Source organism: Puma concolor, chromosome A1, assembly GCF_028749965.1.
Source record: "Puma concolor isolate L17-30 chromosome A1, mPumCon1.1.hap2, whole genome shotgun sequence".
In the NCBI taxonomy this organism is placed as follows: Eukaryota; Metazoa; Chordata; class Mammalia; order Carnivora; family Felidae; genus Puma; species Puma concolor.
The window spans coordinates 139,952,141-139,969,167 of record NC_141667.1 but is presented as its reverse complement, the minus strand read 5'-3'; the positions used below and the strand labels follow the sequence as shown (position 1 = coordinate 139,969,167).

General features: G+C 35.0%; 1 protein-coding gene across 2 annotated transcripts in view; it reads left to right on the top strand.

Moving 5' to 3' along the window:
• The window catches only part of SNX2 (sorting nexin 2), a 56,721-nt gene extending 41,103 nt beyond the window's left edge, over positions 1–15,618 (top strand). For both annotated transcript variants that reach the window (XM_025925039.2, XM_086705465.1), the window contains 8 exons: positions 1,514–1,589; positions 2,986–3,099; positions 3,360–3,453; positions 4,843–5,048; positions 11,683–11,826; positions 13,238–13,318; positions 13,448–13,519; positions 15,091–15,618. In XM_025925039.2, coding sequence (XP_025780824.1) covers positions 1,514–1,589; positions 2,986–3,099; positions 3,360–3,453; positions 4,843–5,048; positions 11,683–11,826; positions 13,238–13,318; positions 13,448–13,519; positions 15,091–15,141 — 838 coding nt within the window. In that variant the 3' untranslated portion in view covers positions 15,142–15,618. The remainder of the gene's footprint in view (positions 1–1,513; positions 1,590–2,985; positions 3,100–3,359; positions 3,454–4,842; positions 5,049–11,682; positions 11,827–13,237; positions 13,319–13,447; positions 13,520–15,090) is intronic.
• The last annotated feature ends 1,409 nt before the right edge of the window (positions 15,619–17,027 follow it).

The following is a 17,027-nucleotide window of genomic DNA, read 5'->3' as shown; positions in this document are numbered from 1 at the left end:
GGAAAGCCATTTTAGAATGTAAGTAGTAGTAGGTAATGACATTTAGGTTTGAACTATTAGGATGTACAAAGTTTGGGTACGACATGTTTCGTCTTCCTTCCCGCTGGTTCATTTTACAAATGTCTGAGTACTTGCTGTTTGCCAGTTGTTGTATGCGCTCCCGTGAACAACTTATGCAAACTGCTTTAAGCGGTACACGGCCTCAACAACCAAATAACCCAATACTATTGGAAAACTTGAGTATTAAAACTGTAAGTAAAATTCCAGTGGGAGTATACCACCATTTCTTTGACACAAAATTAACATTCCTGTTGCATCTCGTTTTTAGCTTGATATTATTGGCAGTAAATTTTTTTAAGCCACAGTGTTGAATGTATTGCACATACCTGCTAAATGCTCTATTTCTGTTACAGTGTTTTCTTATGTGGGCTAATGACTTGAAGTTTAATGTATTAAAATATATAAAAACAGAAGTTAACATTTCGGCCCTGATAAAATAGTCGTTTTAACCACTGGGTAGAATTGTGACTTTATACCATTGTGACTTTATAGAAGGTTACCATTGCTTTTCAGAAGCTTTGGGTATGTTTTATAATCTTATAATGAGATCGAAGAAAATTAATGATTAACATTTATTCTGTAGATGTATAATAAACATGTTAACTGTGAGGTAAAATACTATAATTGAAATACTAGTATATGTAATCATTAAGGGAAGAATAATTTTGCAGAACATGAGATTAGATAAGTAATCAAGAATAATTAAATAGTGGACCTTTTTTCTTTTTATGAAAGAATGTTAATTATGGATGGCAGAAACTTGGGCTTTTCTATGTTCTAGTAAAGGAAAATATCTAAAGTTGGGCTAAAAGTGATTTAGCAAGGGTGTTTCTCTTTACTTTTCATTTTTATTTTATGTTGTGTCCTATAAGAAAAACATGAATCAAACTTTTAGCAAAACCTTATTAAAAATAGAATTTTGAAGAAAATCAGTCCTTGTCCAATAAAGATCAAAGCTGATTTGATAATTTGCTGACAGGCAAAAAAAATCTGGTAGGTGTTTCTCTGTTTTGGTGATAACAGCAGTAATAAAAAAAAAATAGTTGATTGGAATATATATAGTGATATGTGTTAGGACTCTGAAATATTAGCTCAGAACATGGTGACTCCACCCGAAGATCAAATTATTCAACAAACTCATATACCTTTTTACAGCTCTATACTTCCCAGTGAGAAGTTTAGTAAATTATTTAATCTCTCCTGTATCCCCATCTCCACAGCCTGCCATGTCTCTTTTTATATATGATGAACTTTCAAAAGAGGAATAAAAAGCTTTTTAGTCATTAAATTGCTATAAGAGCCTAAACAATTAGAGTGAAAGCAGACTGATAGTCTAAGAGGCAGACTGAGGACATCATTTTACCTATTTTTTTGGTTTGTTTTTGTGATTTTGTTCAAATAATATTTAAAGTGCTACTCATAAATAAAGGAGAAATTTTATTCTTATATCTAGGTATCTTCAAAGAACAGTAAAGCATCCAACTTTACTACAGGATCCTGATTTAAGGCAGTTCCTGGAAAGTTCAGAGGTATTATTTCTACTTTAAATTTTTGTATGATACGAATTTTCTTATTATTTGTGTTTGTCATTTTATTTTTTAAAAATAAGGTTTTTTTTAATGTTTTATTTATTTTTGAGGGAGACAGACAGTGTGAGTTGGGGAAGGGCAGAGAGAGAGACACACACACACAGAATCTGAAGCAGGCTCCAGGCTCTGAGCTGACAGCACAGAGCCTGACGCAGGGCTCAAACTCACGAACTGTGAGATCATGACCTGAGCCAAAGTCGATGCTTAACCGACTGAGCCACGCAGGCACCCCTGTGTTTGTCATTTTGATAATTTTTGTAAAACTAGATATTCGGTAAATGATGGGATTAGTGGATGGAACAAACTGATTTTCTTTTTTCTTTTTTTTGGGGGGGGGTGGCGCTTAGTGTTTATTATGAGAGAGAGTGCATTCATGGGGGAGAGGCAAAGGGAGAGGGAGGGAGAGAATCTTAAGTATGCTCCACACCCAGTTCTGAGCCTGACATGGGGCTCAATCTCATGACTATGAGATCATAACCTGAGCTGAAATCAGGAGTTGATTTCAGCCACCCAGGTGCCCCTTGAGGTTAGTGTTTTAATAATTTAAATTATTAGTAAAATACCTTTTCTGCTTTGGTAACAGTAGGATGACCACTTTCTTTTTCAAAAATTTTTAAACCAGGTTTAGAAGAATGATCTCTAAATAGTCTAATTCTCAATGCCCTAAGTGGTTGTTTAGGCATTGTGTTGAAATAAGTTTATTCAGGCCTCCTTTTAGAGACAGCTAAATGTGTTTATATGTCTACATTCTAATATTCTTACCAAGGTTCTGAAAGCAAATTTGCGACTTAAAAGAGCTTAAATTATAACCATGCTGCTCCTTTGATTTGAGATGCTTAGTACATTTGGGGCTTGTAACAGTTTACAGTTCTAATTATTACTATTTGAGATTTTTTTTTTTAATTTACTGGAATACTAGAATTTTTTAAAAATTTAGAATCACACCCTCCTAGCTGAACATAAGGAGATTTTTCTCAAGACTTTCTTCTTTCCTTATAAACAAGTTTATTTCTGCAAGCAAACAGGTGGCCAGTGTTAAGGTACTTGACAATCTCTTAATATATTTTGACAAACAGAGTGTTGTTCCATCTAAATGTAAACGTGCTGAAGAAAAGCAAATGGAAAGTCTATTTTTTAAGTTTTCCTTTGAGAGTGTACAAGTAGTGTATTTGAGAAATTAGATCTCACTATTGAAATGTATGAGAGTGAAGAAAATACAACCTCCTTTTTTTTCTTTTTTTCTTTTTTTGGAGGGGGTGTGCAGTTCCTTTTGCGCCCACTTAAACCTCCAGCCTTTTAACCGGTTTGTTTGCCCTTATTTGTCATTCAATTCCAGCTGCCTAGAGCAGTTAACACACAGGCTCTGAGTGGAGCAGGAATATTGAGGATGGTGAACAAGGCTGCCGACGCTGTCAACAAAATGACAATCAAGATGAATGAATCGGATGCAGTAAGAGCTGATTTTTCGACTTGAATAATGAGATGAATTAATGAGCCCAACAATTGCATTTTAAAGCTGTACAAGTAGAAAATAGGATATTAATTTGCTTATTGAGTTTAGTCCTCAGCCACATCAGTTGACTACCATGGTTTTATATACACGGTTAATTTGTTGCTTTAAAACAAGGAATGTGGCTTGCTATTGGTAACCTAATTTACAGCGGTTTGTTCTTGCTAAATTAGCTCCATTTTTCATTTTTTTTTTCTTAGTGGTTTGAAGAAAAGCAGCAGCAATTTGAAAATCTGGATCAGCAACTTAGGAAACTTCATGCTAGTGTTGAAGCCTTGGTCTGTCATAGAAAAGGTTTGTTTGCCTCGTTATTTATGTGTTTAACACCATTAGTTAATTACAAATTTTATTTAAATTTTATTAAAATGCACATTCTGGAGCTACTATAGAAGAGAGAGAACAATAGTTTAAGAGAATGTTTTCCATTTCAACCTTGTTAATATTTTTTTGTTCTGTTGTAACCTAACTTAGTTGAGAAGTATAAAAATCCTGAGCTTATAAAAGTATATTTTAAAGTTTGGTTTAAAACTGTTGTTCATTTGATTAACACTTTGTTAACATTCGTATAGTTTAATGAATGAAGATGTCTTATTAGTAACTGATACAGTTAAAAATATCAGCTTAAAAATTGATTTTTGAAATTTGTCTTTGAAAACTTCCTGTGTGCCTGCATTTCCTAGAAAATTTTGAATTATTTTCTTCATTTGTTGAACAGCCAAATTAAAAAGTCTAGGGGAGGGGCCGTTAAAAATTGATTGGCAATTTGAGTTGTATTTTTTTAATTCTATGATGAAGTTTTTGTTGTTTTCTAAGAATATGAGGATTTTCATGTTAGCTTTCTAAAGTACTTACTAAGTAATGTAGTATGTACCATTACCAGTAACCATTTCAGTAAAACAACTACAGAAATACATCAGTACGCTTTTATTGAAAGTAGTTTATAACAGCTTTTGCCATTTATACTGTATCTTGTAGAGAATGACTTTATGGTTCTTTTAGAGAAAATTATGTAACGTAGAGCAATTTCTAGGCAATGTATTATTAGTTCTTGGCATTATTTAGCTTATAAACATCTGTGTCTGAAATGATTATGTTCAGAAATCTGTTTAGAAATTCTTAGTATTTCCACCAAGCACTGTTCAAGCATTGTACACAAAGAAAAAAATAAGATTTTTATGATTTACACAATTCTCTACAGTTTTACCGTGATTTTTTTCCTATTAGCTAAATAATGTTTTCGTTAAAAATTAGAGACATTTTCAATTTCAAATAAATGTGTAAAGGCCAAGAAATGTAGTATAAGTCAATTACAAGTCCTTCCAGTGCTTTCCAGAGACAAGAAAATGTGTTTTATCTTTTATAGGAATAGACAAAAACAGTGAGCGCTTCAGGAAGAAGGGGGAGGCAGATTATATATAATTAAACATAGTTCATCCCTTGGGAATATAGGCAGTGGTTCTTCTTGATTTTTCTTTAATGTTCTTCTAATTTTCCGTAGAGCTCTGAGCAGTTGGCATGTATGCTGAAGGCGTCTTAATGACTGGTTGTTTTATGTTAATTATTTTAAGATAATTATTTGAGCAATACATGAACAGATAAAATTTAGAGAGAAAGTAGAGAAATCAATGCAGTATTTAAAAACTTTACTAGTGAACAGTAAAAGTGAATACTTTTTTATTTCAGAACTTTCAGCCAACACAGCTGCCTTTGCTAAAAGTGCTGCCATGTTAGGTAATTCTGAGGACCACACTGCTTTATCTAGAGCTCTGTCTCAGCTTGCGGAAGTGGAGGAGAAGATAGACCAGTTACATCAAGAACAGGCTTTTGCTGACTTTTATATGTTTTCAGAACTACTTAGTGACTACATTCGTCTTATTGCCGCAGTGAAAGTAAGCCTCATTTTGCAATCTTCCTTGAGTTTTTCTCACTTCAGTGGTTTGCTTTTAAGAAGAATTGGTTACCCATTAGGCATGTATTTAAGTGTGTAAGTTCTGTATTCTCTCAGTACATATAGATGGCTTCAAGATGGATGATTCATAGCCGAATACTTTCTTCCACTGTGACTTGGACAACGTGGTAGATACAACTGATGTTTTTAAGAGGTGTAAACAATGCCAAATACAGTGAAAACGATACACGTGTACCTACATACTTACCTATACAAGCTTGCACCTAACCGGTAGTATTTATTTGTTCACTCTAGCTTGAACTAAAACTAGCCATGGACTCTGTTATCGTTAGTAAAGGTATGATAGGAAGCAGAACAAAACCAGAACTGATTGTTGCATAAATGTTGAATGGTGGCTTGTAGCATTCATCTGAACTAGAAGCAAACATTCTTTGCACACACTGAAATATGTAGTCACTGTATATTTAGAGCTGACTCGGGACTAGATTAGATAATAAATTGTGTTATCTTGTAGTAATGTTTAAGGATGAACAGTTAAGTTTCTGAATAGTTGGGAAAGTAATCTAGTTAACTAATGAAAATTGGTTTTCTACAGATGTCTCCAGTATTCCTATAGTTAAAGTGCATGTTATTTTATCTATCCTATGTTTCAAAAGGTACTTAAAGATCCTATGGTGTCTTTCGATTATTTTTATGAGCATTAATCATCATAGGGTAGAGGAACTGGGAATTTACCTTTTACTTTGAATTCAGACAAAGTTACTGAGACCTTGTTCCTTTTTTTCAGTTAAAGTCTGTGTCCAATTTAGTATTAATACATAGAACATTGATACACTGTATATTATTTACAATCTTCTTCTCAAGCTAACGGTGACAGTTATTGCTAGAGGGTTCTTAGCTCTAAAGAATGGCGCTATCTTGGGATTGGTAAAATTACCAGTTTTGGTCGTATTTACTCTTAGGTGTTACTCTGTATATTTCTGGTGGTTAATTGTACTTTTCAGTTACTTAAGGTAATATAGACAGCAGTTATTAGAGTGTACTTCATTGTACATGGGCAACTTGTGATATGCAGAAATCCATTGCACACATAATGGTTCCTGTTCCTCTCCCATCCAATCTCACCTCATTCCAGAACTCCCACTAGCATGAGGGCTGCTGTAAATAAGTAGAGCACCTTTCAGAATACCTATGGATCCAAAAAGGGAAGCCAGGCAGTGTCTGTAAGAAGGAGTACCTGCTGAGGAGCACCAGCCCGGGAGATTACTCCCTGGTGGGAATGGCCTGCTTGTGTCTTGGGTGATGAGCCCTCACCTGGGCTGGCCCTGTGCTGCCTCAGTCTTCCTGCTGTAGTTTTACCTTCTCTGAAATTCACTTAAGTTCATGTTTTGCAGAATAACGCTGACACCAGAAGATGTACCATGATCAACTGAGTTTGGGAGATAATGTATACAGTATCCCTGTCTTCCAGATTGAGAGAGCATTAAAATGCTCATAACTGTCTAGGAGTAAAAAATAAAATAAAACATTTAACCTTATGTAGTCCAGAGATTTACAAAGTCATATGAACAGGAGTTCTTTTTCACTTAATATCTTTTCACATAAATGGAACAGACTTTGAGAAGAACTGAATTAGTGATTCCTTGACTGAAAGAAAGTTAAAGAGCCATGCTTAAGTTATATCTTGAAGTAAATTAAGCTCTTTCACATCGACTTTGTTTTCTGCTGAAACCTTGCCCAGGTCAGCTGCACAAAGGAGTTGAGAAATTATGGGATAGATTGAGAGGGAATTTTTGTGGTCTTTGGTTTGGTTTGGTTTTTTTTTTTAAACCGATTTATTTGTATTTGAAAATGTGATCCATGGACATATTAAATCTCACAACCCAAAAAGGTCAAGTTCAGGGCCTCCTGGGTTGCTCAATCAGGTAAGTGGCCGACTTTGGCTCAGGTCACGATCTCGTCGTCTGTGGGTTCAAGCCCCGCATCGGGCTTCGTGCTGACAGCTCAGAGCCTGGAGCCTGCTTCAGATTCTGTGTCTTCTTCTGTCTGTGCTCCTCCACTGCTTGCACTCTGTCTCTCTGTGTGTCTCTCTTTCAAAAATAAATAAACATTAAAAAAACTAAAAAAAAAAAAAGCCAAGTCCTTCTCTTCCCAATACCGTGGGTCTCTTTCCTCAGTCAAATGCTGTTACATTCTTGTATGTCTTTACAGCCTTAGCTATGCATGTGTATGACACTCATTTTCTTTTTCTTGCCACCTTTCTTTCTCTTGCTCTCTTTTTTCCTCCCTCCCTGCATCTCTTCCTTCTTGAAGAAGGAGCATACTATATACCGTTCCTTGCCAGCTTTTTCACCCACTCCGTTTTGGGCAAGTGTTCACGTTAGCCTCTATAGATACATTACATTCTTTTTAAGGTTTGATTGGATAGCCTCAGTCTACTTGTAAATAGTAAGTTTTTTGAAAATCACTCTTTGGGCATAAACTTCCTAGAAGTAGATAGAGTTGCTTGGCCAAAGGGTATATGAATTTTAAATTTCAGTAAGTACTCTTTTGTTACTGTCTGAAGAGATTATACTCCTTTGTACTCCCATCATCGTATGTGTTCCTTCTTCTCCCACCCAAATAACAAAGGTGCTTTTTGGTATAAGTTTTCATTTCTTTAGTTATTGTGAATTTAAGCCTCTTTACAAATGTTAAGCCATTTCCGTTTCTTTTTGTGTGTGTGAACTCTTCATGTCCTGTGCCCAGTTTTCTTTTGTGTTTGGTCTTCTGTATTTCTAATAGCTACTTAATACTACCTAGCCCTTTCTTTTTATCCATATTGAAAATACTTTTCTGATGATAAGTTTGAAACTAAAAGTGCTTTAGAGCCAAAGTGGGGAAGGAGCTAAGACCAGCCACTTACAGTATTACTTAAGCCTGGCCGTGTATCCAGGAAACTCATGCTTTTCTCTTTGTACGGGGCATGGCCTCTCACATGTAGGACTCCCACATTTTGGCTAGTAATGTTACCTAACATATATTAAGCATTGTATTCATTGTATGCATTCTCATGTATTGGCTGCCTGTGAACCCCTACAGTAGGGTCAGGGATTGAAAATACGGTTTTCAGTATGTTTTGCACTAGAACTTTTCATGAAGAATTCTTACAGAGAATGTAAATTTATAAAACATGTAAAATACCTTGTAAACCCACTAGATGGTTTCCCCAAAGAGTTGAAAAGCTTCTTTGTTTGGCTATAAGTAATCAACATCCTTTGACGACTCCAGGAAGCTGAGTGGCATATTCAGAATCACTGAATTGGAAGGTGATATTAATTAAAATTAAAACTAGGAATGGATGTGTGGATCGCTTAGTTAGTTGAGCGTCTGACTCTTGATGTCAACTCAGGTCTTGACCTCAGGGTGGTGAGTTCAAGCCCTGTGCTGGGCATGAAGTGTAAAACTAAAAAAAATTAAATTTAAAAAATTAAAATTAAAATTGTAGTGTTTTGGTGGACCAGGGAAAATGTTCCACAACTGCAGCCTTGTCTAACCTAGGCCTGTTTGCATACAAATGTATAACATAAATTGGCAGAGGGATGGAGGTCCAAAGTAGTTCATCAGTGTAAATCTGTCTCTCTTACAGGAGAGGCTGGTTCTACTAGAGCAGATTTGGTTCTTGACATACAAGACAAACATTAAGTTGTGATTTAACTCATTTAAAAAAATTTTTTTTAAATATTTATTTATATTTGAGAGAGAGAGACAGTTCATAGTGCATGAGCAGGGGAGGAAGAGAGAGAGAGAGACAGAATTTGAAGCGGGTTCCAGGCTCCAAGCGGTCAGCACAGAACCCGATGCAGTTCTCAAACTTTCGAGCTGTGAGATCATGACCTGAGCTGAAGTCAGATACTCAACTATCGGAGCTACCTAGGCGCCCCAACTGATTTTTAAGGTAGCATTTCTAGAATATCAAGTGTGGTTTTGATCTTTTTTTTTTTTTTTTTTTTTTTTTGGATTACAAGGAAAACAAATGAAGAAAAGTTATTTCTCTTTAGAGCTGAGATTAAATTTTTTTTATTATAACCTGACTTTCATAGTTCTGTCTTTATTTTAGAGCTCCTATACATGTGCCACAATAAACATGTAGTGGTTCTAGAATCTGATGAGATAATAAATTGGGCAGGGATAAAATTAGTTTAAATTACTGTATCACCAAAAACGCCATTTTATATATATTGAGAACTTAAGCAAATATTGAAATTGAAGGGCATTTTGGTTAGCTTTTGCCCTGTATTCATACATATTTTAAGTAATCAAATTGTTACTAAACAGAGGAGTTTATAAATGAAGAGCTGATGTGGTGGCCCTCTTCTCTTAAAGATGAGAAATAAAATCTTAAGTTTTGGTGTTGTGTATGTGTAGGGGGTTAATGAGGGGCAAGTGTTGTTTAAATGGTAGTGACTTTCTTCATCTACTTATGCTAAATGTATTATTTTTCTTATTTTTCATGCAATTAATTTGGCTGAAGCAAAATTAAGTTCTAATAAATACCTTGGGACAGACACCTGGGTCGCTTGATTTTGGTTCAGGTCATTATCTTGCAGTTCCTGGTATCAGAGCCCTGGGACAGCTTCCGTGCTGATAGCACAGGGCCTGCTTGGGAGTCTCTCTCTCTCTCTCTCTCTCTCTCTCTCTCTCTCTCTCTCTCTCTCTCCTCTCTCTCCCCCTCTCCCTGCCCCTCCCCTCTCTTGCTTGTGCACACACCTGCTCTCTCTCAAATAAACATTTAAAATAAAAGAATATCATGAGGAAAATGTCTTTTAACTATAAGAAAAGCAGGCAGAGCACCTGGGTGGCTTAGTCAGTTGAGCATCCAACTTCGGCCCAGGTCGTGATCTCTCATTTCGCAGGTTTGAGCCACACAGCCAGAGCCTCTCTCTGCCCCTGCCCCACTTATGTGTTCTCTCTCTCAAAAATTAAACATTAAAAAAAATTTTTTTAAAGCAAAGGGGACAGTAAGATTTACTCAGTAATGTGAGAAGAGAAATTATATGAGATGACAAATTAAAACTAACAAGGTAGATTTAAATACCTGAAATAAGATGCTTTGACTTATCAGTTTGCCCACGATGTCTTTTGTCCTGGTTAATTTGAAATATGCAGGGTCTTTGGAAAGAAAACACTTTGGTTTGTGGTTGATTTAGAGGTTTTTTGTTTGTTTTTTTTTTGTTTTTTTTTTTTTGCTGTTGCCCACATTTTTGAAATATGCAGTAATATAAATGCGGTCCAGTTATGGTTTTTTCCTATGTTATTGTGTTATTATTATTTGTACTTTTAGTATAAATCCAGGAGTTAATCAATTCTTAATTTATTTGTGTGTGGTTTTAGGAATAATCCATAACAGTACCTGCTAATTATTAAACATCTGCTAGGTTAAGTCACTGTGCTATTTTTCATTTTATTTCCAATCCACTAATACAGATCTCCTTTTCTTCCTTCTATATTTGGGGAATCTGTGGCTTACAGAAATTAATTTACCCAGGATCATACAGTGACAGAGCTAGTATTTGGATCCAAATTTGATTTGTTCCCAAGCGTATATTTTTAAGATAGATTATCTGTGTACTCTTCTCTTCAGCAAGTCCCCATAAGAACATGGATTTATTTATTTCTTGATCCAAGAAGTTCTTTATTTGGGGTAATGAAAATAACTCTGGTTTACTGCTTTCTGGTTCACCCAGTGTATTAACACCAGCTTCATCTGTTCAAATAGTAAATACTAAAATAATATGAATGTATCTCCAATATCAAAATAGAGGTTTTATTATTACATTCTCCCATTCTATCTGTCACCTTTTTTCAGGAGATTCTAATTACTCTCTTATGTTCATATTTCAATTCTTATTTCCATCCTCTTGTTCTTACTTTGCCAAACTCCTTGAAAGAAGTAGTGGATTTGGTTGACTTGGTCTCTTACCATCTTTTGGTCTAGTTTTTCATTTGGTCCTGCCTACTAGATGTGTGTGTGCATGTGCGTTTCACACACACACACTCATTTTCCCTGTTCATCTTGTGTAGGACTCTCTCTTTTGTTGTTGTTACACCTTTACTTTTTCATTGCTTTGCTTTTATTTGCTGTGGGTCATCTCTTCCACATTTTTACTTCCTGTAGTCTTACGGGGTTTTCTCATTTTATTCTTTTCAATTTCTGGCCTATTTCCAACACTTAAATCTGCTTTTGATTTTTTTTTTTTTTTTTTAAGTAGGGAAACTTACAATGTAAATATGATACCAGCCTTTTCCTATTAAATCTGTCTTCATAAAACTCTGTTAGAAACTTATTACAAGCTAGATTTAAAACCCAAATGGCTAGTGAAATAAATGCATCTTGTATGTAGTTTCTGTTTATTTATTCAGAGCTCTTCTAGTCACAGGGACTTGTTTTTGTTTTCAAGGAAGTGAACACAGAAATTTCTCTTATATTAGCATCTTTATTTGCATTATCTTAGCATATGAGAATGGTGTTTAAAATACTTTTTATTGTTTTCAGTATTACAGCACTTCAAGTATAATGAAAGTAATTCAGTGGTAACTCCCTCGCTTAATAGCATTATGTCGTTCACTTATAGGGTGTGTTTGACCATCGGATGAAGTGCTGGCAGAAATGGGAAGATGCCCAAATTACTTTGCTCAAAAAACGTGAAACTGAGGCAAAAATGATGGTGGCCAACAAACCAGATAAAATACAGCAAGCTAAAAATGAAATAAGAGAGGTGATTAATATAAAATGCTTTATTTATCACTTTACTCAAATTTTCCGTGAGTCATTCATATATGCATAATTTTTCATAAATTTTTTTCTGAGCCATTCAACACTAGCCATTTCTCCATAATTTTATGAACTGTGTTAGAATTACTTTAATGTTTTGATCATCGTCAAATATCTCCAGAGCCCTTTCTTACTGCCACACGATTATTATGGAATGGATAAAGAAGCGCACAAGGAAAAGATTTAAATTAACCTCTAATTAGTAATTACACATTTCTTTTGAGATGGTTCATTTAATTTCAGATAATTACTTATTTTATGTTTTAGAGCATAGACTTGCCCCATATTTAGCTTTCCAAGCAACATTATCCCCCATATATATGTACTATATATGGTATTTCAGTAAATTTGTATAAGTTTATTATAATTTATACACTTCTTTTGCCATGCTTCAATAAGGAAATTGAAGAGGTAGGACAACCTTTATATTACTAAAAGTAAATGTACCTGCTCTTTGAAGAGTATGTACCACTGTTTTGGTTACATAGTGGGAAAATACCATTTCATTGCTTAAGTCTTCAGTTATTTTATTTTAGCTGTTCCATTGGTCACTGGTCACATGTTTTGTTGTTTCTGTACTGAATTTAATGTTGACGAGCAAGGTCTTCAGTAGACCATAATTCCACACTTTTTTTTTAAGCCGAACATTTTAGTATTAAAAAATGTTTTTTAAATGTTTGTCGTACACTTTTCTTAATTTAAAGTATTTCCATGGGCATATAAATTGTGATGAACGTGTATTCTTGAACTTGGCAGAATATTTTTGATATAATATGGAATTATTAATGATATCAAAAACACTGCTAAATTATTTCATAGTGAATTTTATACTCAATGTTTTCATCTTTCTTAGTCGTATAATTAAGCTGTGGAGATTGTAATTGATTAAGTACTGAAATATCCTCATCATGGGGTGCCTGGGTGGCTCAGGCGGTTGAGCGTCCAACTTCGGCTCAGGTCACGATCTCGTGATTGATGAGTTCGAGCCCCGTGTCGGGCTCTGTGTTGACAGCTCGGAGCCTGGAGCCTGCTTCAGGTTCTGTGTCTCCCCCTCTCTCTGCCTCTCCCCTGCTCATGCTCTGTCTCTCTCTGTCTCAAAAATAAATATAAACATTAAAAAAAAATTTTTTAATATCGTCGTCTTGAGTAAATGTGACAGTGAAATATTAATGAAAATTAACCTCCTAGGCGTTTCTGCTGCTTAGAAGTTAGATGAAAGTTTGAATAATCCTGAATTGGGCTTTGCCAGTAATGAGCTTCCTCAGGGTCTACAGACCTTACATTAAATGAGCTAGGTCTATAATATTTTCCTGACAAGAGTTATAAATTTGTGCTTTTTTGTTTGTTTTTATTAGTGGGAGGCAAAGGTACAACAAGGAGAAAGAGATTTTGAACAGATTTCTAAAACAATTCGAAAAGAAGTGGGAAGATTTGAGGCAAGTATAATAATTCTACACTTGTCCCAACAACGTGGTCTTTTTTCTTTTTTTTTTTTTTTTGCTGTGATTTTGTAGTAAAATCGAATTTAGTTTTGTACTAATGGAGTTTTTCTTCATGTACTACAGAAAGAACGAGTGAAAGATTTTAAAACTGTTATTATCAAGTACTTAGAATCATTAGTACAAACACAACAACAGGTAAGCTTGTTTTCTTTATGACTTATTTTATAACTTATAAATTCTCCTAGGACTTTGGTATACTTCTTCATTTTAAACACATCAGTGAAAGGAGCTTTTATACTTACGGAAAATAAGAAATGGGGTAGAGAAAACTGATGACCACAGAGGAAATAATTAGTGGTAGTTAAACTGGAAAGTCTCAGGTCCTTTTTGCCTCTGCTCTTGAACACCAGGCAAGATGCTTTTTTCCCACCGTTAGGTGATGAGAAACTTGCTAGACAGTCTTTTCCCTTTTCTTGTCTTCCTAGTTTTAGTTCCCTAGTGACCACAGTGGTTTGAGTAAATTCTTACAGTGAGTTCTCTTCCATAACAGAACTTAAATGAAAAACTAGCTTATTTAAGGTTAGCAGGCAGGGGTAGGGGTTGTGCTGTTTTGGTCTTTGTTTTATTTTGTGTGTGGTTTGTGATGATTGTATGCCACAAAATTTGTCTCCTTAACGAGAGAACAGAGAAGACCGTGGCTTTTAATTAAAGTCTCTAATAAGAAAATAGTACAGGTTTTTTTTTTTTGTTTGCTCTATTACAAGTTTGAGCAATCAAATTGTATGTAATGTTTTGAATAAAAGGATGTCTTCTTTCTCCAGTTTTAAAATATGTGGATAGAAACTTGATTATGTAATATAAAATAGATTAGTTTTTGATTAAGCAATGACATTATATGTTCAGATTACATTTAGTCTTTAAATACTTAGTTCACCAGGTTAGATTTTTTAAAAGAACAATTTACATGAACTTGTTTTTAAAGGAGTTGTTTTAAACATAACTTCAGTTTATACTTTGGTTAATTCTGTGGACTATTGAAGAAACACTGGCAGCTGATGCCTTCCAGTTTCAAGAGAGACTGCATGTGTCCCTTTCTTTCCTGCCTAGTGTTTTCTTTTCTTGCTCCTTTTTTTTTCATTGTTTTTGGCTACCAATAACATAAAATGTGAATACCCTCTGATTAGGATGTTATCCCTTCATATTGGGACAGTTCATTGCAGTTTTATTATTTAAGGTAGTCTCATTTAATTTACAGTAACAATCTGTTTTTATATACAATTCCACATAAGCCACAAAAATCTGAAGTTGTAAGGTATTTTAAAAACTATATTGTTTACATCAAAAACTGAAATTAGCCAGTGGGAATTAACATTTAAAATAATTTACACACGAAATATGTTGACAGACTTCAATTAGGGACATTTAAATGATCCCATTTGGAAGCAGGCTATAGTAGGGGCTCCTGGGTGGCTCAGCTGGTTAAGCACCCACCTTCAGCTCACAGTTTGTGAGTTTGAGCCCCGGGTCGGGCTCTGTGCTGACAGCTCAGAGCCTGGAGCCTGTTTTGGATTCTGTGTCTCCCTCTCTATTTCTCCCCGACTTGTGCTGTTTCTCAAAAAATAAACGTTAAAAAAAAAGTTAGAACCAGACTTTAATAAATGTTAGTCATTGTTAGCTACTTACATATACATTTTTAAATGCGGTACGGAATATGTGCATATAAATGACAAAAAGGTAATTAGAATATCTTTGGTTATGATCCACAGCTGATAAAATACTGGGAGGCATTCCTGCCTGAAGCCAAAGCCATTGCCTAGTGAGAAGATTTCTGTTATGAAGATCTTGGATGTTTGTTCCGGTTACGCTGAATTCCACAGTGAAATCATTTAAAACCATCTAAATAAACCACTCTATATTTTATGAATTACATGTGGTTTTTTATATATATATAAATATATATATATACATATATATATATATATACACACACATATATACTCTGCCATTTTATTACAAGCTGCATGTCCCGACCCTCCTTGACTTAAGTGGACTGTGGCATGACATTCTGCAGTACTTTGCTGAATTGAACACTGTTGTGTCTTAAATACTTGCACTAAACAGTGCACTGCAAGGCCAGACAATTTTACATATTTTTTTCTTTACAATACATTCTGTAGCGTGTTTGCCCTCGTTATGAAGTGAATTATCAACGTGTTGATTAATGTTCACTTATACATTCCTGTACAGAAATTATGATTTTGTGATTACAGTAATAAAATGCTATTCCTTGTGAAGTATTAGTAACAAATTATTTGGGTATATAAACATATTAGAGATCTTTTGAAAGCATTTTTAATGGGAAGAAATTTTTGCTTCTAGATATGCCTAGGTGATATGATCCATTAATTTTTTTTTTAGTTGACAGAAAAGGCTGAACTCTTGTTAGAAATGACTAAATGAAGGTTAAGTTTTCTTCTGAAATCATCATAAACCAAAGAACATTTATCTTTTGATTCTACTCTGGAGAATGTTCTTGTCTTTAGTAAAGCAGAGAATGAATAATTGCTTTCTTGTTTTACTCCATCCCTATTACCAATGTCCAATTTAGGAATTAGGAAAAAAATGTATTTATGTGCTTCTATTACAAGTCCTATGATTTCGCTCATCTTCAAAGTCCTAGACTTTGTGTCTTAGTTAACTGACTCCTTGCCTTTTCTTTGTTTTTCGTTTGAAACTAATGGTAAGGTCATCTGTGCTCGTAACGGACAAAGAATGGCACCACACTAAAATCCCCTACCATCTGGTGAATAACCGTGAATAACATAAAGCAGATTTGAAGTAAAATGAAATTTGTCTTTGTCAACCTTCTTACCTATTCTGTATCCTCTTGAGATGGCTGTTACATGCTCCTTGAGGCTGTCGAAAGTTCAAGTTATGACTGGCATCAGAGTTGTTTTCATTTTTTAACGTGTTCTTAAAGATACCCCTCTTCTTAAGCTTACCACGTGCGTCTCCCAGAGGAGACAGATGTGGTACGTGTAACTGAGTCCTCTCTGGCAGTTTATGGATACAGTTAATAGCTCAGAGTGTTCTCAGGATGTGTTTGCTTCCAGCTGTTTTAGCTGAAGTTTTAAGCCTACTGTAGGCATTACTGATTTTTATACTCCTAGAACTCAGAGGAGTACCTGATTCTTAATAGGTTAATAGGAAAGACTTGATCAATCGAACAGGAAAAAGAAGTCCTGGAAGATGCAAAAATAAGACACTCTCTTAAGAAGGAGAAACTAACGCAGAAATAGGACTTCTACTGTTGCTTCTGTTGGAGATAACTTAGAAACTTGTGCAAAATGAGCAGTTCGTAGTAGAGTGTATGAGATGCCGTCTTCTGGTCCCATTAACCCTGAGCAAAATCTCACCTTACTGGGAATAGTTTGGCTACAGTCATGTCTTGTTACTATGTCCATAGTCATATTACTTGCAGAGACACAGTTGACATTCAGGGTAATAACTCGGTGAGATCACCCATTCCACTGGGGTACGCTCATTAGAGTATTCAGCACCTCTCAAAAGTAATAATTATTCTCAGTCTTATTCAAGCTGAAGAGAGTAACAGACCTAGTTCCCGTTCCAGATTTCATTCCCCTCAATGGTCTTTACTAAAAGAGAAAGAGTCTTTTGGAAATTTCAAGTAAATTATATGAGC